Below are 25228 nucleotides of genomic sequence, written 5' to 3'. Positions count from 1 at the left end.
CATGCGATGTGTGTCCAAATGATGAGGCTCCAGTGGACGTGATAGATTGCACACAATATTAAATATATAATTAGTTATTTCGATATATAAAGTGCTATTAAAACAAGGTAATGTTAATTTATTATAATATATAGCTAGCCTATATAATTCTCATCTCTCACATCGTTCATCTGCATTCAGACGTTTTTTTATGCTATAATGTATTTATCTAATAAAAGACATAGGCTATATGATATGATATATGTTACCTTTCAAGCAATGTGGAAGCAAAATGACTAAACAAAAAATAAACGTATACAGCCATGTTCTCTTTGCAAGCACAGACTGTTATTTAGTTTAATCAGTCTTTGTTTTTATTATATAACTAGCATCAAACAAACTATATAGTTCTTATTCTCAGTGATTAAAGATTATTAAACGAAAAGATTGAAAAATGATTGCACAACCACCAAGTAGGTGGCGATATACTGTATATAAGTATATAAATCAGCATCTAACAAAAGAAAAATAAATTTGTAGTATGGCACACTTTTTCTTAGCGTCCGTTTCCATGGTGACTCGTTGATTCGACGCACTGTTGAGAATGTCTGGTGTGTTAACCGTTAACATACATAAGTTGATGAAATTACGCGTTTTTGGAACCAGCATACCTCGAGTAAGCAAGGTTTGGTCAATCAACCTAGAGTTCAGGGTATGTTTGACGGTAGATAACCTTGCTTTCTGGAATATACCCCTGAGCTCGGGGCTTAGAACCAAACAATCAATGAAATGGAGAACAGGTGCAACCAATAATCAAACAATGAAAAAACATGGAAACTGACACACAAAACAGAAACAAACCATGATAAATACCTTTAGATTGACAACTGCAAACTAAATTACTACTAATTCAAATGAAAACTACAAGACTAATGTCTGTCTGTTCACTTTTAATAGTAAAAATTGTACATATTCAATCTGGAACTGAGCAGTTTTCTTTTTCTAATTTGTGCAACTTTGTAGGTACTTTGCTAATTTGTGCTAATTTGTAATTTGTGCTACTTTTTAAGATCGTCTTGTATACAGTACATCTAAATATTATCCCCTGTGGTTAGAAAGTGTATAAATACATTAATGCCTATTTCACTTGAATTTCATTGGAATACATATGAAACATTCGTTTTCGGAATTAAATTTGAGAGCTATGGCAGAGTTTTTCAGTGAATAACTAGCCGGTTCCTTACAAATGGATTTAATAGCATGTAGGCTAAATTATGACATTTTTAAAACGTTTTTGACAAAGAGTACAAATTTCTCAGACATTTTGTAAAATAATTTATATCTAATTCCTGGAATTACACACAAAAGTTCAAAACGTACTTCACACTTTTTATCAGTGAGGCTGATCTGAGACAAAACCAGTGATTGATATGACAGAGAGATTGAATGACTAAGCACAGCATTCTTGTGAGAGAATAACTTTAGACAAGTATGTCGTGTCACTCACAAAATGTACGTGATAACTCCCACAGACCACATGTCAACCTCAGGGCCATAGGCACATCCCCGTAAAATCTCAGGAGCTGAGGAAGAGAAAGAAAGAACATCAGAAGAAAAGAATAAACGGGGGAGGTGATGCTCTGCTGCACTGATGCTGTAAAAAGAATTAAAAAAAAATCTGTAATTCTCTTTGTGGAAATGAACTCACCACAATAGCCTGGAGTCCCACACACAGTCTTCATTGTTACCTGATCGTCTACAATTTTCGACAAACCAAAATCCGCTGTAAAGATAAATCACACCAAATAAAAACAGATTAACAAAAAAATCCAAATCTATCTATCTATCCATCCATCCATCCATCCATCCATCCATCCATCTATCTATCTATCTATCTAAAATGTTTTTTGTTTTTTTTATTCTTAGTGTTAAAATTCTTGAATACAATAAAGAATTCTTGATACATTCCATTAAAAATGTAAATGTCTTTAAAAAAAGTCTTACTGGCCACAACCCCTTTTTTCTTTTCTTTTTTACATATATATGTATACTACTGGTCAGTAAGACTTGTTGTTTTGTTTTTTAAGAAATTAGGCTAACAGTTTAATTTAACATTTAGCACCAAATTACCATATTAGAATGCTTCATTCTTTCATAAATAAATAAATAAATAAATAAATACTTGTGCTTATAGTGCTTAGTATATGCAAAGACTAGTGCTTAATATTTTTTTCTGCATTCCAATAAGTTTGCTTTATGATGAAAACTGACCTGGACAGGTTTTCATGACATTAAGTCACATGCTGAAGTTTAATACTTCGGCTTATGAGTTCAAATCCTTAACCCAAACAATGAATGAGGAAATCATTACAAATGAACTGTGACAGCTACATTTGAATATGACATAAGTCAGTGATTATTTTTCCTTTAAATCTTACAGTGAATGTTCCTCTAATGCACAACAGGATCATGTTGCATGTTTGCAAGCTAATTCACCAACAAGAGATGTTTAGCCAAACTGCAGTTCCCCCCATCAAGCGAATGGAGAGCCTTACCTATTTTGAGCGGAGCATCTGGCGCTGATGTGGCGTACAGCAGGTTCTCAGGTTTCAGGTCTCTGTGCACTACACCATTCTCATGCAGGTACTGCAAACACACATACAGACACAGGGGGCTTTCACTTATTAATCTGTGGTGTACACAGACACATGTGACTGTACAATTTGGTGACAATAATTAACATGCATTACCTTCACCATTAATTGAGTAATACGATTTTTAGTTTTCAAATTTGTATGGGAATCTCCTCTGTGGTTGGTAAACAGATTAATCTGGGCCTGATAATGAGCAAATTTAAAGTAATGACCAAGCTGTACTGATTAAACGTGTTTCATAACTGACATAATTTAGTGCATCAAGAGATCTTTCCTCTGCTCTGAGGCCATTTAAGTTTTACACTGTGTGCAAGGAAGCACTGTATTGATATTCCTCAAACATTTTTATGTTTTTTATTACACTAGTGTCACACTTGCTGTGTGTGTGTACGTACGTACATACATACATACATACATACATACATACATACATACATACATACATACATACATACATACATACATACATACATACATACATACATACATACATAATCCAAAACGTGTTTTAATGAACAGAGTAACACACTAACTTAACAATAGCAACATCAACACAAGACAAAGGACTGATGAAACTGAGGGCTTAAATACACAGGGATGGCAATCAACAGAACAACGAACAGGTGAGGACTAATCAGGAACCATAGTAACAAACAAGTGGCGGGAAAACTGATAACAAAGAAAACTAGGTAAAACCAAAACACGGACTGCATCCAAAATCACATACTTGCCTACTACATATATAATAGATGAAAAACAGTATGTATACCGCGCCGATCCGAGTTTGCGCCGACTCGCCGAGTCTGATTCTAAAGTGTGCATACAACGGACCCTTTACTATCACATGAGGCCATGAGAGAGGATTTGTGAATGGCAGTGAAGCGATGGAACGCTGCTAGGTCACATGATAATGACAACATGGCGAATGTAGTACGTCCAGATTACATTCATACACACATTTATACTAAAACATACTTTTTTTTAGCGGTCGTGAAGTAATTACATATTTAAAAAATAAGTACCTACTCAAGACAGTATGCGATTTCGGACACAGCCAGGGACAAGAACTCAAGCAAAACAGAAAATACATGTGACGCTTAGGTGTGTTATTTATGTGTGTTTGTTTTTGAAAAACTTTGTAGATGTCAACCATCCTCAAAGAAGCCATTCTTATACCTTCTTATACCTGCAAGGTTTTCCAACCCTTATCCTTAATTCTATATCTGCCCTTTTGAATTTATGACAACATGAATAATTTAATAATTTGTAAATACTTTTTATTTCAATAATTCATGCATCAAAGGGTTAAGATTAAAGGTTGAAAATCTTAAAATGATCACTATTTAAAATCTATCACTGTAAAATCTTGTTCCAGCTAATACTTTTTAGTTGACTTCATGTCAACAATTTGTTGAACTAAACTTAACTTAATCCCGCCAAGATTGCGGGATTCGGGCTACTTTTAACCTGTTGCCGTAGGCTGATTTTTTTCCTGTGCAAAGGTTTGACATGCATTGTAATTTACTGGAAAGCTTGTATAGAAATATTTTACCCATTTTATATTCTACCAATGACAAAACTGTGCTAGATGAGTTTTGTTAGGGAGGAACACTGGTAAGGAGCCCTTGAGCGCCTTTATGGAAACAGACTGTGTTTATGATTACTATATAGTGATTTTAAAGTTGAACAGTGACTGTTAAATATATATTGAGAGCCATATTTAGAGTTCTGATATTTGGCTGCCTTCAGTAAGTGTTGATATGCAGTTGCTAAAGTATTTGGAGTGTTTTTAGCTCTATTCATTTGGTTTGTATTAATTAGGTTGTTGCTATGTGTGTGAGGTCAATTCATGTCCGTATAACAAATTGACAAGTTAAAGGTGCTATACAGAATCCAGAAATGTTTTTTAAGTTTCGTTACAAGCTGTTCACACTTTGGCAATACAAAAAGCGATTAATACATGAGAATTCGTACATATAGCCTCTAACCAAAGTTAAATACTTAGTGTTAGGGCTTTGTTCAAATCACTATTCCTCAGAATAAGTAATGCTAAAAGTGACACTTGTCTTAGCAAATACTACTAATTAGACCAATGTCCATCGCTTTCAACAGATCTGTGTTTATAATCAGCCAGACGCACTTGCCAGTGCCTTGGTGAGTGTTACCACGGAAACTCATTAAACAGAGTAGCATGGGCCATAAGTCTGCCTGGTTACAGAGAAACAACACGTGGTCACTATCTATCATGTGCTACCGAGGGAACGATGGACGTGAGAGATTCCCAACCTGAAGAAGATGTGTGAAAGGTATTAATACCAGAAACAACAACAACAACAAAAATATTTATAAACTCATTATTCTAAGGCAAGAATTTACAGTACTATTGCTCCGTCAAAGCAATTTTGATGTGGCCAGTAAGCAATCTCTTTGTAACTACATACTACAGAACATGCTAGCAACTAGCTATGTAGAAAAATAGGAGATAAATTCTCTTCGAAGAAAAGGTTTCATATAGAACCCTAGGGGTATTGACTTAAAGGGCAGATGTAAAATAAGTCTCTGATGTCCCCAGAGTGTGTATGTTAAGTTTTAGCTCAAAATAACAGATAATTTTTTACAGCATGTTATATTGTCATTTTTTGGGGCTCAGAAAAACGCACCGTTTTAGTGTCCCTTTAAATGCAAATTAACTGCTGCTGCTGGCCCAGGGGGCGGAGCCTCACGAGCTTGCGCTAAGAGCCAGGACAATCTCATCTGATAATATGAAAACAGAAACTCTCAGTAGTGGTGTTCATTTCGACTCGGAGTCGCACAGTAATGCCCACAGAGCCAGAGAATATATGCTGTATGGAGATAGAACAGGAATAGTTTAGTTTAATTACGGTTATTTGTCATCTGCTTTTATCCACTATTAATACAAGCCTGCTGTAGCAGACCCCGTCCGAATGATGACCAAAATATACTGATGAGTTCAATTAAGTTTATTGTACCTCACACAAAAGATGAAGCCTTAGTTTTACTCCAGAAAATCACTGTAAGAGCGAATAAACACAGTATATAAGTGCGCATTAAAGTCTTATCCATAAACTCTCTCTCTCTCCCTTTATTTATCATGGAACATACACAGCGAAATACACAAAACACTCGTTAGAACTAACAGTAAACAAATATATACACACCTTTTCAGTGGGTGCTTAATAAACTGGTAAACTGTATATCCACGACTGGATGAGCTGTCATAAAGTGCGCGCTCTCACTTTCATTTTTGCCGTGATCAGTAACGTTAGGCCTGTCGCTCTGGAGACTGTAAGCTGAATCACGAACAGTACAGATCCATCCTCGAGTAACAACGAGAGTAAATGAAGACTAAGTTCATTCTTACATCCAACAACAAAACACCTCAATCGCTTAGGAGACATTCTTGTCTACAGCTGCTCCAGCGTGGAAACAATGGCGGACTGTGTCCAGCTCACTCAGGGCGGATCTATGCTCAAACTGCAGTATCAATCAACAGTCGTGGGAGGGGCCTGTGCAAAGTGACGTCACATTGCCCCGAATCTAAGAACAGCTCATTCTGAGACAGTGCTTATGATTTATGGGGATTTTAATCATTATAGGGTGGTTGTGTACACACACTGCCAACACACATTTACGTTCAAACACGTGTAAAAGTGAATTTTGCATAATAGGTGCCCTTTAATTTTTAAAAACGCTTTAGTTTATGCCAAAAAGACTCTTTAAGGAGAAATGTATTAAATGATTCCATAATGCTTTCATGTTTAATGAGTCATTTCAATCTTTTCTAGTGATGAAGCATGTTTATTAGCTGTTTAATTCATATGAATTAATCAAAAAAAAATTGTATTAAAACAAAATGTATAAAATGATCTGATGATGGAACCCCTAAAAGGTTCTATTTATGAAGTGCCTGACAGAACCCTTTAAGGTTCTATAGAACCATTTCTTCTAAGAATGTGCAATAAAGTGCAACAGTTAGGTTCCAGAAGTAAAAGTTCCATTCATTTCCTCCTTAGGAAACTATAAATCAGTAAAAGACAGACCTATTGTGCGCTATGACGTTGTTATACTAGTATAGGCTGTTTTTACAGCCATCAGTCCACATTATTTCATCTTATTTTTAAATAATCATGTTAAACAGTAGAATTCCAGATGAAAAACTACATTACCCATGACTCTCCCTAAATCTCCACCAATTAAAGAATCGAAACAAGCAAATCACACAAAAGTGTCACACTACTGTCACCTGATGGAGTTTTGGTTCCTTGCTAGTGTCGCCTTTGGTTTTCTCTGAGTTTACAAAACATTTAATATTCTGTAATATTATCAATTTGACTGCACTGTAATTATTGGATGAGACTTAATTGAGCTGGATGATGATGATGACACTATGACTTTTGTAGAGCTGATTTATCGCTGAATCGTAATTTGTATTATAATGTATGAACTCTGCAACATCGACACATCTTGTTATTGATCGGAATTGAATCAACATTTAACTGACTTGAGCTAAATAACGAATAGCTGCTTACAACCGAATTATATACATAATCCACATCTTTAAATCAATAGTTTTTATCCATTGTATTGTTTCGATTGTCATTTGCAGTTCTTCATGGGAATGTAGTTATTTTCCTGATTAAAGTCTTACCTTTACCTTTTTGTCTGATTTTCAAATACTTTTTTCAAATCAAAGTTTGTAATGTTGTGATTCACCTCATAGCTGGTTGGTTCACTTCATAGCTTAGAACTCTTTCACAAAGACTTTAAAAAAAATCCATTTGGGAAAAATACTAAACCAAGGCTGCTAAAAAAAAAGTGGACGTGGACTGCTGCACTCTATTACTTAGAGTATATACTCTATTACTTATACTTCTATTACTCTGTTACTTAGAACATCCTAGCAACAGCATAGTAACACCCAAGCAACAATTCACAATGCATTGTTGTGGCTAGTATTACACTCACAGTTTTTTAGAGAATAGTTTGTTTGTTTTCATTTGGAGTATTTACTTTGGCTTGCAATTAAGCAATGCTAAGCTAAAGTGCTAAAGTTTCTAAAAGGCCCATTATAGACTCACGCCATATCTGTAATCTCTAAACATGGATACTCAGGTTTAAGTGCTCTCCCATATATAATTCACATGGGAAAATCAAGCCTTACACTGACAAAAACTTCTCTTAACTGTCAAACTAGTATGCACGACTGCCCATATAAAGGCAGAGTCACCACAGTCCCCAGTGTAAAAACATTCCAAATGGTTTGTTTGCAATAGAGCCGCAGAATGATTCCTCAGAGGACGAGCAGTACAGTGTGCCAGCTTCCCAACACCAATTATTATGGTGACATGAAGGAGTGTTATCTTTTAGTGGGGTCCGAGGGGAATACTCCCATCCTGTTCAAAACTCAGTGGAGCTGACACACATAAAGTACATCTTCTCTCTCCTTCTCTTCTTCCTCTCATCTGACAAGAGCAGGTCTGTAGCTCGCCACTGCTGCCATCTGTGTCCCCACGCCATGAAGATTATTTTAGCAACTAGCCTCGTTATGTAGGTCCACACAGTTAAAGGTAAAGAGTGTAATTTCAGTGCCACTAGTGGCTCCAAATGGAACTGCAAAATGAATGACTGTTTTCAAACTTAAGTTACCGTCTTTGTAAAGGCTAAATCACTCTTCACCGACAGATGTCGACCAACAGCAATAGATACGTTCACGTGGCTTTGTCAGATCCTTCTGTTAGCGTTGGTCAGCGCTTGTTTTCGCCAACTAAACATGCTCAATCTGCAGGTCGTGAAATGTGTGAGAAGTGACATACTGTAATCTGGTGATTGTCGGCGCTGGTCGAAATCTGTCGTTGCAATGTGAATTAGTCTTAACTCGTTTCACCTAAGGTGATTATATATCACCCTGTAGCCCAAGACTGGTTGCCCACTGAAGGTAAGCAGGGTTGAGCCTGGTTAGAACCTGGATGGGAGACCTCCTGGGAAAACCAGGTTGCTGCTGGAAGAGGTGTTAGTGAGGCCAGTAGGGGGCGCTCACCCTGTGGTCTGTGTGGGTCCTAACACCCCAGTGTAGATCGGGACACTATACTGTCAAAGAGCACCGTCCTTTGGATGAGACGTTAAAGCAAGGTCCTGACTCTCTGTGGTCATTAAAAATTCCAGGATGTCCTTCGAAAAAGAGTACGGGTGTAACCCCGGCATCCTGGCCAAATTTGCCCGGTGGCTTCTGTCCATCATGGCCTCCTAATCATCCCCATATGTATGTACTGATTGGCTTCATCACTCTGTCTCCTCTCCACCAGTAAGCTGGTGTGTGGTGGGCGTTTTGGCGCAATATGGCTGCCGTCACATCATCCAGGTGGATGCTGCACATTGGTGGTGGTTGAGGAGATTTCCCCTTCCGTTTAAAGCACTTTAAGTACCCAGAAAAGCGCTTCAGGGGAATCAACCTAGAACTGGCTTATAGTTGACTCTTAAAATGACACGTAACCCCAAAATGACAATCTGTCAACATTTATTCACCATCAAGTGGTTCAAAGCTCATATGACTTTCTTTCTTCCATGGAACATTACTTATTTTGTGTAACAGGAAATAAAGTCACATGGGCATCATTTGGAGCGACATGACTGTGAGTAAATGATGGCACAACTTCCATCTTATGGTGAACTATCCCTTTGAGGCATCAAATGGAATAGCACATATAATGGCTGCGTTCATAATTAAATCAAAATTACTTACTGAATACTGCTCAGAATTCTATAGAAGACTGTTTCCACCATGGAAATGAGATTTCTCGCAATTTTGAGTCTATATCTTGCAATTTTGAGTTAACATCTCACAATTTTTTTTTTTTTTTGGGAGTCTTTTCCTTGAAATTCTGAGTTTACATCTCTAATTCTGACTTTTTTTTCTTGGCATTCTGAGATTACATCTCACAATTCTGACTTTTTTATATCTCAGAATTGCGAGACGTTAACTCAAAATTGCGAGATATAAAGTAATAATTGCGATAAATAAAGTCAAAATGTTGTTAGAAATTCGCAATTCTGAGAAAAAAGTCTGGTCACACTTTAGATTAGGGTCAACTTCCCATTATTAACTAGAACTATTAACTACAACTTTTGCCTCAATAAACTCCTAATTACTTATTAATAGTCAGTAAGGTAGTTGTTAAGTTTAAGTATTGGGTAGGATTAAGGAATGTAGAATATGGTCAGTGTCACAAACTGCTCTGACACACACGGGTATGAGGATCCAAAAGCAGCTTTTATTGGGGCAATCCAGAGTCATAATCCATATTACAGACAAGGGTCAAAACCCCAGGGAAGACAATCCAAAAAATAACAGAGTCCAAGATACAGGCAAACAGAGAAATTTAGGAAACCGGGCAGAAGGTCAGAAACATAACACAGGAGACAAGAGCAAGTGCTCAGAATTGCAGTGACACTAAACAAGACTTTGCAAAGAAAGAGTGAAAAACACAGGGCTTACATAGGAAGGGCTTAACAAGCTAATGAAACACAGCTGAACCTACTCGCAACATAATGAGTCCAGGCAATGGGTTATGGGAATTGAAGTTCATGATGACAGGAGGAGTGCCCTCTGGTGGAGATTATGGTCACTCCAGCTGGCGGACGTGACAGTCATGCAGAATAAGGCATTAATATGTGCTTTATAAGTACTAATAAACAGCCAATATCCTAGTAATATGCACTTTCCTAAGCAACTAGTTATTAGTGAGAATTGGACCCTAAACTAAAGTGTTACCAAAAGTTACCTATTCTACGCTCCTTGCACTGGTTGTCAGTCTGTTACTGAATTGATTTTAAAATGTATTTATTTGTTTATAAAGCTCTTAATAATTTAGCCCCTAAATATCTCACCGATCTACTGTTTCTTATAACCCATCCAGGTCACTACGATCACGGAAATGTCACCTCCTGTTTGTTCCACTGCTTTCGCAGTAGCTGGCCCTAAACTGTGGAATAATCTGGCACTGTCTATCAGAACAGCTCCTAAGTTAGCCGAATTCATATCTATGTCTCATGCTTTTAATCCTTTGTAACTTGTATCTGTCTTGTAAAAAAAAAAAAAAAAAAAAAAAAAAACTTTTTATATTAAATTACATTATAAATTACTATATTATAAATCACTTTAGCTTCTGCGAGGAAGCTGCCACAACGACCTCCCCGAGGTGGACCTGGAGATCCGGAGCGCTGCGTCGGAAGCAATGTGGCTGAGGACCGAAACGAATGCCAGACTGAGCTGCAGGGGTGGAGGGCCAGAGGGCAACGGACGGCCTGCAAGTCCATGGCAATAGGCAGGCGAGGTCTGACCCAGGCGGAGCTGGCAGGTTGAGGGAGCGCGGGGACGTCGCGGGCCTGATGGTCGACAGAGGAGCCGAGGAAGGGAGGAGTGGAGGCGGAGGAGTTAGGATGACTGGCCAAGGTGGAGTAGTGGGGACAGCGGTCGGAGGCAGAGCCAAGGAATCCCCCAGCCTGGTCTAAGATGGCTAATATTGTATATTTAAGTTCCTGTGTTTCCTCAGTTCATTGTCAGTTATTGTTACGTGCACTCTGTTACGCCTTGTGGATTATCTGAGTTTGATTTATTATTAAATACCCTCGTATCAGAACCTTTTGACTCTTCTTCATCTTTGGACTTTTATAGTTGTGACAGAGATGAAAAGTCACAAATTTATTTTTATTTTTTTAATTTGTGGCAGAAACAGGCTTCCATATATACACTCACCTAAAGGATTATTAGGAACACCTGTTCAATTTCTCATTAATGCAATTATCTAATCAACCAATCACATGGCAGTTGCTTCAATGCATTTAGGGGTTTGGTCCTGGTCAAGACAATCTCCTGAACTCCAAACTGAATGTCAGAATGGGAAATAAAGGTGATTTAAGCAATTTTGAGCGTGGCATGGTTGTTGGTGCCAGACGGGCCGGTCTGAGTATTTCACAATCTGCTCAGTTACTGGGATTTTCACGCACAACCATTTCTAGGGTTTACAAAGAATGGTGTGAAAAGGGAAAAACATCCAGTATGCGGCAGTCCTGTGGGCGAAAATGCCTTGTTGATGCTAGAGGTCAGAGGAGAATGGGCCGACTGATTCAAGCTGATAGAAGAGCAACTTTGACTGAAATAACCACTCGTTACAACCGAGGTATGCAGCAAAGCATTTGTGAAGCCACAACACGCACAACCTTGAGGCGGATGGGCTACAACAGCAGAAGACCCCACCGGGTACCACTCATCTCCACTACAAATAGGAAAAAGAGGCTACAATTTGCACGAGCTCACCAAAATTGGACAGTTGAAGACTGGAAAAATGTTGCCTGGTCTGATGAGTCTCGATTTCTGTTGAGACATTCAGATGGTAGAGTCAGAATTTGGCATAAACAGAATGAGAATATGGATCCATCATGCCTTGTTACCACTGTGCAGGCTGGTGGTGGTGGTGTAATGGTGTGGGGGATGTTTTCTTGGCACACTTTAGGCCCCTAAGTGCCAATTGGGCATCGTTTAAATGCCACGGCCTACCTGAGCATTGTTTCTGACCATGTCCATCCCTTTATGACCACCATGTACCCATCCTCTGATGGCTACTTCCAGCAGGATAATGCACCATGTCACAAAGCTCGAATCATTTCAAATTGGTTTCTTGAACATGACAATGAGTTCACTGTACTAAAATGGCCCCCACAGTCACCAGATCTCAACCCAATAGAGCATCTTTGGGATGTGGTGGAACGGGAGCTTCGTGCCCTGGATGTGCATCCCACAAATCTCCATCAACTGCAAGATGCTATCCTATCAATATGGGCCAACATTTCTAAAGAATGCTTTCAGCACCTTGTTGAATCAATGCCACGTAGAATTAAGGCGAAAGGGGGTCAAACACAGTATTAGTATGGTGTTCCTAATAATCCTTTAGGTGAGTGTACACTGCATGCTGCCTACAGAATTAAATAGTAAGTGAAAGAATGTGCATAATTCCCGCTCAATCGGCCCAATGGTTTCCGATATTAAGCGGGTGAAGGTTTCCTGCTCGTTCTAACTTTTGAGTATGGCAAAGTTGTTTAACTACAGTTAGACTTTTATCTGATTCCATTTTATCGCAACCTCAAATTTAGTTTGGAATGCCAATTGATTATTGACCATTTATATAATAATTTATTTAGACACTTGATTATTCTATTTAACTCTTTACTCTTATTGTACTCATTCATTCGGATACCAATGACGCTTAGGCTCTCGCGCTAGCCATTTAACGCGTCCCATGATGCTTTCTCCAAAAATATGTTGTTTAGTCCACACATATCTGTATACTCTTGAATAATAATAAAAAAACACTATCTCTAGTAAGAAGTCATGACCACTACTACAGATATAAGCCGACCAACATTACTTTCTCTGATAGTAGCTTTGGTTTGGTCATGCCATGGTTTCCCATATACACTTAGCTAGAGTAATATTACATTAAACAGAGGTAAGGCTCACCCTATTTAGGTTGGCCGAGCAACATTCTGTTGTCCTAAATGGAAATTCCCTTTATTAGCCTTTACAGTCTTAGTACACTTGAACCAGTGCCAAGAGTTTGCCGGAACTGGTGTGCCCTATGCTCCACTCAAAACTGGACTTTTGTCCATTACTAACCTGACGCAGCTTTGCGGTAACAAGAACGTAATCTACTAGAGTTAATAATTTCAGAGCAAGTCAGAATAAAATCAAATGTAACAATTGATTATTAATCAGATAAATGTATCATGCCAATTACATAATTCAAAGATAATCAATACAAAACATCAAACATTCAGAAATAAATAGTAAAAGATGCATACCTGACCTCGGAAAAATACATAATGCGGAGTGTCTGGATGACACTCAGCATTACGGGCTGATCTGACAACAAATCGCACCTTGAGCCTCTTGCAACATTTCTTTAAATACTCAGACCAAGACAAAACATCCTGAGAGAAAACTGGGAACTAAGATAGGAACTTACAATAGGAATTTGCTATAATCAAGGTCCCATACCTGGATAGTTTACATCTTTTGGGGAAAGAAAGTAATTTGCATGAAAACCTTGACAGAGGATCCATCCTCCTTTGTAAGCAAGATATCTATAAACTTTTAAAAACCTTTATCACCTTTTGGTTTACTTCTGTGGAGACGAGGCCATTGTATCAGTCGCACTGAGACATTTCAAATTATACCAAACATGTGTCGTGGAAATTTTAAACTGTATATTAAACTAACCATGTTTCTAACATCTAACCTTATTTAACATCTAACAATGGAACAAGATGTACTGTACGAAACCAATGGAAAACTTGTGTCTTTGACTGTCTGCGTATGTATGTAAAAATAACATAGTTTTGGGAAATGAAACTAGACAGTCTGTTAGAATCTTGTGATTAACAGATGAAGTCATCATTAAAACAGAGTTTGCTTTACCTAGTAACAGAGGGGTTTGCATATGAAGAACCAATCAAATAGTGGGGAAATTATGTAATGCAGCCTGACATTTATGTCATACCTCTATACAATAAAAACTATTGTATATGTGTTTTACGGTGGGATGTCTCAATGGAATTTGTCTGAGATCCTCCGGCCTTGATTCTTCTTGGGAGAGTTTCTCTGAGAACTGCTCGAAGACTCTCCCGGCCGTTATTAAAGCATTTAAAGGACATTTGCTGAAAGTCTGTCTGTTAATTTCTGCTGTGCAGCAAGAAAATGAATTAGTAAGGGAAAACAAGTTAGACTAGGTGAGATATCCAAGTGGGGACGTCGATTTGAAGACGAGACTCAGATATCAGGTGGGGACGTCGCCAGGAGACGAGACCCAGGAACCCAAGTGGGGACGTCGCCAGGAGACGAGACCCAGGTACAGAGTTGGGTGTCCATTTGGAGACACCCCAGACAGGTCCGTTTAGGGAAGCAAGTAAGTTAGGGTAAGAGACTCGGCCAGTTGTCGACTTAAGACGCAAAGAGCTGGAGTATAAAGGTTATTAAGTGTCGATTTGTAGACGCTCTGTGTCGATGAGTAGACGCAACAGATTTATTTATGAAGTGTCGATTTGTAGACGCTAGATAGTCGGGTTTTAGGGGAAAAATCCACTACACATGACTTTTAATTCACTTGCATTGACATAGAGGGAAGGAAGTTGGGGAAAATGAACAAATGTGAAGGAAGGACAGGAGGGAAAGAAGCTTTCCCGCAACAACTTTCTGGGGTGTGGAGATAAATGGCTGTATGTGTTTGTGTTGTCTACATCTCAAGATATCAAAGTATCTTACAGTAGGTTATGTTAGTCTTACAATAGAATCAACTTGGTGGCATCAACTAATTTCAAACCTTCTGAGCAAGAAAGATTCTCAATTCCACCAGTAAAAAATACATAATTTTCGAGAGCTCCAGACTTCAAAAGGAAAACTGAAAAGATATTATAAAGTCCCAAGCCACTGAGGACATCCCAGCCAATCACACTGTCAGAAATCTACAAAACACAGATCCAGAGGGATGCCAAACAGCCAGCTGACTTTGATGTGACAGACACACATATTCTGCTGTTGTGAGGGAAACTGTGAATCTCTTCACACAATATAACACGTTAAAAAATACTTCCTGAAAAGGTGGGCCACTTCAAAAGGGACTTGCAGCATTCACGTTTCCTTTCTTCTGCTCCATTTTATGCCCCAGTGGGAGTGGGAGAGTTGGAATTCTCTTATTGCAGCCCACCAACTAAATCCAGCCCATGAGAAATTTGCCCACTTTCTTACTATCTCCTTGGCAACCGGAATCTTTGATGAAGTGAGAGCCAGTGGTGGAGAACACACTTTAAACGGAAATGCTTTTAAAATACATTCACAGAGATGAAGAACAGGTCTACTTTCTAATTCAGGCACCTACAGTCAAACCAAAATTATTCAGACACCATCTAATTTTTTATATTTTTTACTAGTTGGTGCAGGACACTATAGTTAATTTATGTAAGTTAGGATAGCAAGGTGTCTGAATAAATTTTGGTTTGACTGTATATCAATAAGGCACATGGATCCATGACTGATATAAACAAAAAGTGTATGCACAAGTTACACAGTAGATTACAAGATAGATAAGACAGGAGGGAGGGAGAGAGAGAAAGGGAGAAATATAGTAGAGCTTGCTCTTTGCAGAAGAAAAACGATAAATGGTCTCCTGTGGTCCTCAAATGCAATCTAGATCCACTTATGGTAACTTCATATTGGAAATAGGATTCTCTTTCCACTAATAATGGTTTCACTGATGATCTAATGTGTGCATATACTGTAAGGTTTATGGACAAAAATCTCAAAGCCTGATACATATGCATGAGTTACAGTTTTGCCGGTTGCTAGGTTTTTCTGAGTGGTTGCTAGGGTATTTGAAAAGTCTAATAATGCATTCTGGGTGGTTATTTAACAAGTCATCAGGATTTTGGTCTCTAGATATTACTAGGGTCTCCTAGAGTTTTCAGCCTGTTTTATCATCAGCCAGAAGATAATTGTTCATTTGATGACTCAGAAAACCACTGAAAATTAAAATCTCCAATACTGCAACAAATATATTTTTCCTGGCCACAAATCAGGTGGGAAAAGTAGTCCCACCTGAGTCTTTATTAGAATAACCTATGCATCACTGTTGCATAAGGTCAGGAATAACCCATACAGCAAAAAATATATATATATATATATTCAAATATATGTTTTTAACGTATTTCAAAATATACAAAAAATATATATTTGGGAAAATATATTTGCGTCAATATACTTTCTAATTATTTTTTTGTATATTTTAGAAAATATATTAAAAAAATACAAATATATAGCCTACTTTTAAAGCATTTAAAAATGTGTTTTGTCCTCCATATATTTCAAACCAAGAAAATCCATTTTTATATTTCACATTGAAGGAACAACTTTATTTGTTGTCTATAATAAATGAACATACACTCACCTAAAGGATTATTAGGAACACCTGTTCAATTTCTCATTAATGCAATTATCTAATCAACCAATCACATGGCAGTTGCATCAATGCATTTAGGGGTGTGGTCCTGGTCAAGACAATCTCCTGAACTCCAAACTGATTGTCAGAATGGGAAAGAAAGGTGATTTAAGCAATTTTGAGCGTGGCATGGTTGTTGGTGCGGAGTACCATGGTGTGGAGTATTTCACAATCTGCTCAGTTACTGGGATTTTCACGCACAACCATTTCTAGGGTTTACAAAGAATGGTGTGAAAAGGGAAAAACATCCAGTATGTGGCAGTCCTGTGGGCGAAAATGCCTTGTTGATGCTAGAGGTCAGAGGAGAATGGGCCGACTGATTCAAGCTGATAGAAGAGCAACTTTGACTGAAATAACCACTCGTTACAACCGAGGTATGCAGCAAAGCATTTGTGAAGCCACAACACGCACAACCTTGAGGCGGATGGGCTACAACAGCAGAAGACCCCACCGGGTACCACTCATCTCCACTACAAATAGGAAAAAGAGGCTACAATTTGCACGAGCTCACCAAAATTGGACAGTTGAAGACTGGAAAAATGTTGCCTGGTCTGATGAGTCTCGATTTCTGTTGAGACATTCAGATGGTAGAGTCAGAATTTGGCGTAAACAGAATTAGAACATGGATCCATAATGCCTTGTTACCACTGTGCAGGCTGGTGGTGGTGGTGTAATGGTGTGGGGGATGTTTTCTTGGCACACTTTAGGCCCTTTAGTGCCAATTGGGCATCGTTTAAATGCCACGGCCCACCTGAGCATTGTTTCTGACCATGTCCATCCCTTAATGACCACCATGTACCCATCCTCTGATGGCTACTTCCAGCAGGATAATGCACCATGTCACAAAGCTCGAATCATTTCAAATTGGTTTCTTGAACATGACAATGAGTTCACTGTACTAAAATGGCCCCCACAGTCACCAGATCTCAACCCAATAGAGCATCTTTGGGATGTGGTGGAACGGGAGCTTCGTGCCCTGGATGTGCATCCCACAAATCTCCATCAACTGCAAGATGCTATCCTATCAATATGGGCCAACATTTCTAAAGAATGCTTTCAGCACCTTGTTGAATCAATGCCATGTAGAATTAAGGCAGTTCTGAAGGCGAAAGGGGGTCAAACACAGTATTAGTATGGTGTTCCTAATAATCCTTTAGGTGAGTGTATAACGCATATAACAAAATTGCTAAAAATTCTAATAAAAAAAAAAGGGAAAATATAACAATAATAGTTAATTCAAAACATAAAAAAAAAATAACGTTTACATATTACACATTTAAAGAAAAACTTTTTTTGTTGTCTACAATACATGAACGTTTCCCTTAGAAGGGGAACGAGTCACTGCATCATGGAGATTGAGCGCGCTATGGGAATGCTCCGCGTGATCCGCTACCGCAGTCAGGTGACATCACATGTGCGCGGGCACGGTTTTAAAAGTCTTCAGGAATCCATTTGTCTGATGTGCATGTGGAATTCTAAACCACTAATCTGTCATTATGTCTCAAAGAAAATGATATGGATAGAGAAAGTGTGTTTAGGAGATGTGAAACGCCAGGTCCCCGTTTTATTACACTTGATGTATGGGAGTGGAGCACGCATGGCCAGTTCGCATGGCCAGTTCGCAAGGGAGCTGGTTGTGTTGACTGTGATCGTTTCAACCCCATCTTCTGACTCTGTAGCTTGCAAAAGGATCTCAGGAAAGTCATTGCAACCAGGAGACAGCAGATGTCGAAGTCCTGAGACAGTGGATAAAGAGGAATCTGCTCCAGGTAGACTAGACAAACTTTTCCTCGAGGGTCATAATTGTTTTCCTCCCTTGAGCCTTCCATTTCTTCACGATCTTCATGAGATCGTGGAGGAAATCATCCTCAGCTTGTGGGTGAGCATGTGTATGTGGGATTGCCCTGGGTTGAAGAGACTCTTGTGAGTTATCACTCTCCTGGCAGTGGCATGGCAACCTCACTGAAGGCTCCAGTCCTGCCCTCTAAGCCATGCCGGTTTATATCGCAGCTGGTGGGCAAAGCATAAGCGGAGACGGGCCAGGCTGCTGGTGCACTGCACACCATGGCAGTGTTGCATGTGTACCAGGCCGACTTACTGAATAACTCAGATCTAAGAGAGGGGGTGTCTTTAGACGCAGTCCTGGAGCTCCGCCACATCACAGACCTTGCTCTCCGTGCCACCAAGCAGGCGGCTCGTGCCATTGGCCGCACTCTTGCTGATATGGTTGTCACAGAGCGACATCTGTGGTTGAACCTTGCAGGGCTCAACATATTTCCTTGACACCCTGCACACATCTTCCGGGCTGTTGAGATCCTGGTTCAAAAGTGAAGAATAATCCTTTGCTCACTTGGAGTAGGTTGCCCTTTGGAGCTGATGGCCTAGGTCTGGGTAGCAGTACCCTAGTCTGCCCCTCCTTATTGGAAGCTGCTGGCAGACGCGGTGTTGCTGCGATCTACCTAGTCAGCCCGTTTACAGGAAGTGCGCACAGTATTGAGCTGCGGATGTCATACCTCAGGCAATTTAGCCCTTGTTCACTTGTTGCGCTGTATGGCAATTTTTAGATATAGCCTAGCTCATTGGAGAATTTCACAGCACAGTGAGCAGGCATTTGTTCAGTATGGTATAGTGGGTATTAACGTTCCCATTGTATCCACTTTGAAAGGGAACGTCTCGGTTACGTATGTAACCCAGTTCCCTGAGAAGGGGAATGAGACACTGTGTCGTGTTGTCATACTTCCGGCATGTCTGTACTTCTTCCTTCAGACAATATGAAGTTGATGACGTTTTCTCTAGGTGCCCTCTTATACCCTGACAGCGCGCCTGTCCCATCACCTGACTGCGATAGCCAATCTAGACTGCCGTATAACAAACGTGCTTTAGACACCAGCTCACGCGGAGCTTTCCCATAGCATCAACTCCATGACGCAGTGACTCGTTCCCCTTCTCAGGGAAACGTTCATGTATTGTAGACAACAAATAAAGGTTTTCTTTAAATGTGAAATATGTAAACATACTTTTTATTAATGTTTTGAACGAAATTGTATTTTTCATTTAAAGGATAATTCCAGTATTTAACACTTTGAGTCTATTTTGTAGTTTGTTTTGGATGAACAAGAGTGGTGGACAAAGAAATTTTGACAATGGTTCCTGTCTCGACTTTTTGACTATTTTAGAATTGCCCATGACCGCTTTAGAATGGGAGTCTATGGCCATGCACAAACATGTCCTTAAAACAACCCTTAACGTTCGTTTTCAAAACTGTGCAACTCACTGAGTGGTTAGTGGTGTTCGTTGATGATTAAAAAAATATATCGGCGCAATGTATGATTTCGATCCGTTTATTTTTCTATAGTGGAACTATTTTTTCAGATACCCCACAACCACGTATAAACTTCCGCTCGATATTTGAGTCTGAAGCGTCTTTACCGTTCCCGGTAGCGCAGTAATATCAACGAGCAATGAGCAAATCAATGGGATTTTACAAAATGCCAAATAAAACACGACAGAAACTGTATTTCGCTACTCTACTTGTTTTGGAACATCAACAAACACCACTAACCACTCGGTGAGTTGCACAGTTTTGAAAATGAACGTTAAGGGTTGTTTTAAAGACATGTTTGTGCATGGCCATAGACTCCCATTCTAAAGCGGTCATGGGCAATTCTAAAATAGTCAAAAAGTCGAGACAGGAACCATTGTCAAAATTTCTTTGTCCACCACTCTTGTTCATCCAAAACAAACTACAAAATAGACTCAAAGTGTTAAATACCGGAATTATCCTTTAAATTTAATTAAAAGTAATTGTGTTATGTGCTTTTGTAAATTGTTTATTGTTTTAAAAGTATCACTATTTAGGTATTTGATGTTTAGTTTTAGCTTTAGTTCAGTTTTAGTTTTATTTATTTCCAGTTAGTAATTCAGTTATTGTTGCCAAGGCAACATTTCTAAATTTCATTTAGCAGATTTTTCATCCATTATTTTATTATTTTCAGTTTTATTTCAATTAACAAAAATGTTTTAATAGTTTTAGTTTTAGTTAACAATAATTAACCCTTGTTACCAAATGCCTGTGGGCTGAGTCTGGTCAATGTAAACAGTATTTTGTGGACAGTAATGAGTCATGGCTCTTTCTGGTATCCTTGCAAGATGGTTAAAGAAATTGACTGTAAAAGGAAAAAAAAATTTACCATATTTTTTTCTTGGTGAGGTCAAACGTCGTGCATCCAATCAAACTCTACAGTATCCTACAGTATCATCTGTCGTTTAGTACAAGCTAGCCAAATTCGGTAGATGCCAACATGGACAGGTTGCATGGCATGCTCCGATTTTCGAAAACAGTGAAAAACTACACAAAAAATATTATGAAAATATGGGCAATTGCACGGTTTACTGAAATCTGAAATCTCTCTTACTGAAATCTCCTTGATATATTTATAAATTTAGTAGCTGTGCATTTCTCATGTTCAGCAGCCTATAATACAATATTTGGCCCATTGTTTGTTTCATGTGTTAGGCTGATAAATCACACCTCTGCTGTAGTTTATGCATTTACACAATTGTTAATTTTCTTATTCAGCCGTGTCTTTTTAATAATTTGAAACACTGTTGGGTCTACAGTATATGGTTCAGACTCAGAGCAATATTAATGTCAAACAATTTTGGTACATTGTTGGGTTGTCACACTATGTCCAATGTAAAATCTGTATTCAGTAGTTCAGGAAAAGCAAAAAAAACTAGAAGATGAGAATGGCTTTCAGCCAGGAAATGTAATACACTCACCGCGACTGCCTCGAGCACTTGTTTAACTGCGTCAGCAGCGTCTCGTTCGCTGTAGTAGCCCTTCTCCACCACCCTGAAAAATGGAAGGCACCATTTGGTCTCCAGTGTAACTCCATATTGAGCGTAATTTTCCAATTTTCCCTTCATTATTTTCCAGCCTTAGAGTGAGTCAACCACACCTCAGCACACAAAATGAATGGAGACGTTTCTATCGATTGTCCTTAAGAAGAGGCTTGGGTTTCACAGTCACAAATGTTCCTGTATTAAAGTCTAATTCTGCTGAGTGATTAGTTCATGACTGCAGACATGCACCTGTTATTTAGTAACAGATGATGAAGCTAAATTCAGGTCTTACAGTTTTTACTAAAAGCCTTTTACTAGACCAACTAGATTTTAACATTTTCTGCCAGGGCATTGCTAAAGTTTTCTGCACTGTAAAAAGTGGTAATATGTTGTATTTCTACCTGATTTAACCCCCCAGTTTTGTTGGTATAAAATAATTTAGGTCGATTCAGTGATGTTAAACAACGTTTTGGATTTGAATAAAACCCTGTTAATTTAAATATTACCAAGGTTACCACTTTTTCAGTGTGTTTTGACCCATGCTGCTATGCAGGCCCCACTAGTCCTGTTTTACTTTTAATACTCTTATTATATTCACATACTTTTAACTTTTAATCTTTTTTTACACAAAGACAAATTAAAGCCTGTTATAGAACCATATTATTTTGTTTGCATGACAAACAATGTTAATTTTTTTAAATGTTAAATAAGCTTCATTTCCCTTGCTCTCTCCCCTCTCTCTCTCAATATATACAGCATGTATATATATTCATTTTCAGAGGAGATGTGACTTTAAAAAAAAAAAAAAAAAAAGTTCTCCTTTAAAATCGAGTCAAGTAAGTGTTTTTTCCACCCATTTTATCACTCACTAAAAATAAAAAAGTTAGCTTGCTTTGAAAAGTAATCACACCTCTCCTCAACAAGGTATCATATCTGCAGCAAAAACAAGTTAGTGCTTACAGAAAAGCCCTAACTCTAAGTATGAGCATTAGACATAGTGATGCTTGACTTAGCAAACACCATTAATTAAAGTTCTGGGAAAAAGTGTCAATGCACAGCATGGAGTTCACAACTTAATCAGCCATTATTAGCTTGTAGCACTTTACCCCATGGTGAACTGACCTGTCAAATAATTCTCCGCCGGTAACAAGTTCTAACACGAGACTAATCTCCGCAGGGGTCTCAAAGATCTCCTTCAGTTTGATCTGACAGAAAATGGAATGAAAAAAGAGAGAACGTTTCACTGGAGGAATTCAAAAACATCAAATGATTAATTATTGATAGTCTATGGTAGCTATAATGTCTGACTAACATTTGCATAATCAGACCTTACTAAATCAAACAGAGACAGTACTGCAGAGACAGCTAAGTGAGTGTTCTTGTATATGTATGCATATTTTAGGCTGTGTAACTACCATAGGACACAAGTAGACAAGGCCCTGGATTTTTTTCCCCTTTTGACTTACTATATTTGGATGAGAGAGGCGCAATAATACACCTATCTCCGTTCGTACAATCTTCTTGTCAACCTGCAAGAACAACCAAGATATTGTCTGAGTACAAAGTGAAAAAGGTGGACAATTATGAAGCCATTACAATCAGGTGAAGTTTAATAGCAACATCAGCTCAGTGCAGAGAGAAAAACTCAAAAATGAAAGAGTAAATCAAACAATGTTCCACATTTAAAGGGAATAAAATATTCTATCATCATTTATTCTATCACCCTCATGTCATACAAAACTTGTATTTTAAAGAAAACCTTTCTTTTCATATTCTTATACGTGTTCTATTCTTCTTTCAATTATGTTTAGTAGGCCTAGTTCTCATTGTAACTTGACACTACATTTATGCAGCAACTTAATGCAATGCCATAACACCATAATATAATTACATATGTATTAGAGAGGCTTAAGATAGCATTAGTATTCCCTACACAGACGCAAGAAAGCACAAATGATGGTATGTTACAAATGTCAAGGTATGTGGAGTATGGCTCTGACAACAACACTGGCTGACAGCAATTTTTACCCATCATGCATCAGAGTGATGTAGAGAAATGGAAGACAACAGCGGTGAGGTCTTTAAGATCTTAGGAAGTCCTGACTAGAAACTCCTTGGCTATACGTGGCAGAACAAAGGCAAGAGAACAAAGCATGGTAACATGTGGAGTGAAATCTGTCAGCGCACTTACTGTTTTTTTCAGCATTTTCACAGCATATTGCTTCTGGGTGCCTTTCTGATGGCATCGGAACACCACTGATGTGGCTCCCCTGCAAGAGAGAAAAATAGCAAATGACTCTTTGAAATGAAAATTCAGTTGTATCCCATACATTAATATTTACCACTATAAAATGACGTTCAAATATTTGGGGTCAGTAGGATTTTAAAATGTTTTTGAAGTCTTTTATACCCACCAAAGCTGCATTTAAACAGTAAAAACTGTGATAATGTGAAATATTATTAAAATGTATTTATGTCTGTGATGGCAATGCTGAATTTTTTGCAGTCATTACTAGTTTTCAGTGTCACGTGATCCTTCAGAAATTATTAAAATATGCTGATTTGGTGCTCAAGAAACATTTACACATTATTATTATCAATGATGAAAACACTTTTTTTTTTTGGAAACCATGTTACATTTGTTCAGGATTCTTTAATGAGTAGTTTAGACAAGCACTTTTAATTTATATCAGTGTAAAAGTCTTGATGCATTAATTTAATGCATCCTTGCTGAATAAAAGTGTTAATTTCTGCTAAACTTGATTGTATGTTGAGAGACATATATAAACTGAGAATTAAACAAATCTTTCAGGTTTAAAACATGTTAAGCAGCATCTGTGACATGCTGGTATCAGACACAATGTGTGTGTTTACATGTACAGCAAAATAACTCTCAAATATCAGATCATATTTTTATTAAAGCATTGAAAGTGTTTCTTCCATACAAAAATGACTACTGTTCCAGGTGGATGAACATGTAAACAATAATTTGCCATCCCCACTGTCAAAAAATGACAATATGAAGTTTAATATTAATACCACCACTTTTGAAATTATAGCAATGAGAATTTATATATTTTAAATTCTAACCTTGTCCCCTAATCAGAAAGCCAACTGTATATTATCTTACTCCTTGTAGTGCCATACATTTTGATTTGCAAAAATTGTACCTTGTACAACAGCTTGTCAACTGAGGCAGTACCATTAAAAATACAACTCTGTACAAAAACACAAAGAAATACATCTTTCAAGCTCTTTAAGTGAGCCATTTAGCAACTGGTAACTATGGCACACGTATAGAAGTGTTTGCTAAGGCAAGTATTACTATTGCTCATACTTAGTATTAAGCATAATGGTTCATGATTAGACTAAGGGCCAGATTTACTAACAGCTTGCACCAGTCCAAACCCTCTTTTGGAGTTAAAAAACTACTGTCGGGATTTACTAAAGACACTCAGTGAAAAGTTAGCGCTGAAAATGCGTGGATTTTTACAGCTGACTTTATTGCTTTTGCATTTGTAGGAGTTTCCCTTTCAGATGCAAAATTCATGGGAGGAGAGTATTTAAATGAATCACACAAAGTGATTTATTAAGGTTTGCGGTAGATCCGTTGGTCATGGAAATGATCCGACTGCATCTGTGTTCTTTATTTTGAACACTTCTTCATCAGTAGATCTCGCACAGAAC

At 38.2% G+C, this 25228-nt stretch overlaps 1 protein-coding gene across 1 annotated transcript in view; it reads right to left on the bottom strand.

Annotated features, from left to right (window-relative positions):
* camk4 (calcium/calmodulin-dependent protein kinase IV) overlaps nucleotides 1-25228 on the bottom strand; it is a 55698-nt gene that overhangs the window by 9596 nt on the left and 20874 nt on the right. The window contains exons 3-9 of the mRNA XM_084412850.1: nucleotides 23733-23811; nucleotides 23008-23070; nucleotides 22664-22746; nucleotides 21479-21551; nucleotides 2535-2625; nucleotides 1688-1762; nucleotides 1487-1562 (exon numbers count right to left, since the gene is read on the bottom strand). Coding sequence (XP_084268976.1) covers nucleotides 1487-1562; nucleotides 1688-1762; nucleotides 2535-2625; nucleotides 21479-21551; nucleotides 22664-22746; nucleotides 23008-23070; nucleotides 23733-23811 — 540 coding nt within the window. The remainder of the gene's footprint in view (nucleotides 1-1486; nucleotides 1563-1687; nucleotides 1763-2534; nucleotides 2626-21478; nucleotides 21552-22663; nucleotides 22747-23007; nucleotides 23071-23732; nucleotides 23812-25228) is intronic.

This window comes from Rutilus rutilus (genome assembly GCF_951802725.1).
Source record: "Rutilus rutilus genome assembly, chromosome: 7".
Lineage (NCBI taxonomy): Eukaryota > Metazoa > Chordata > Actinopteri > Cypriniformes > Leuciscidae > Rutilus > Rutilus rutilus.
This window is presented reverse-complemented; position numbering and strand designations above follow the sequence as displayed.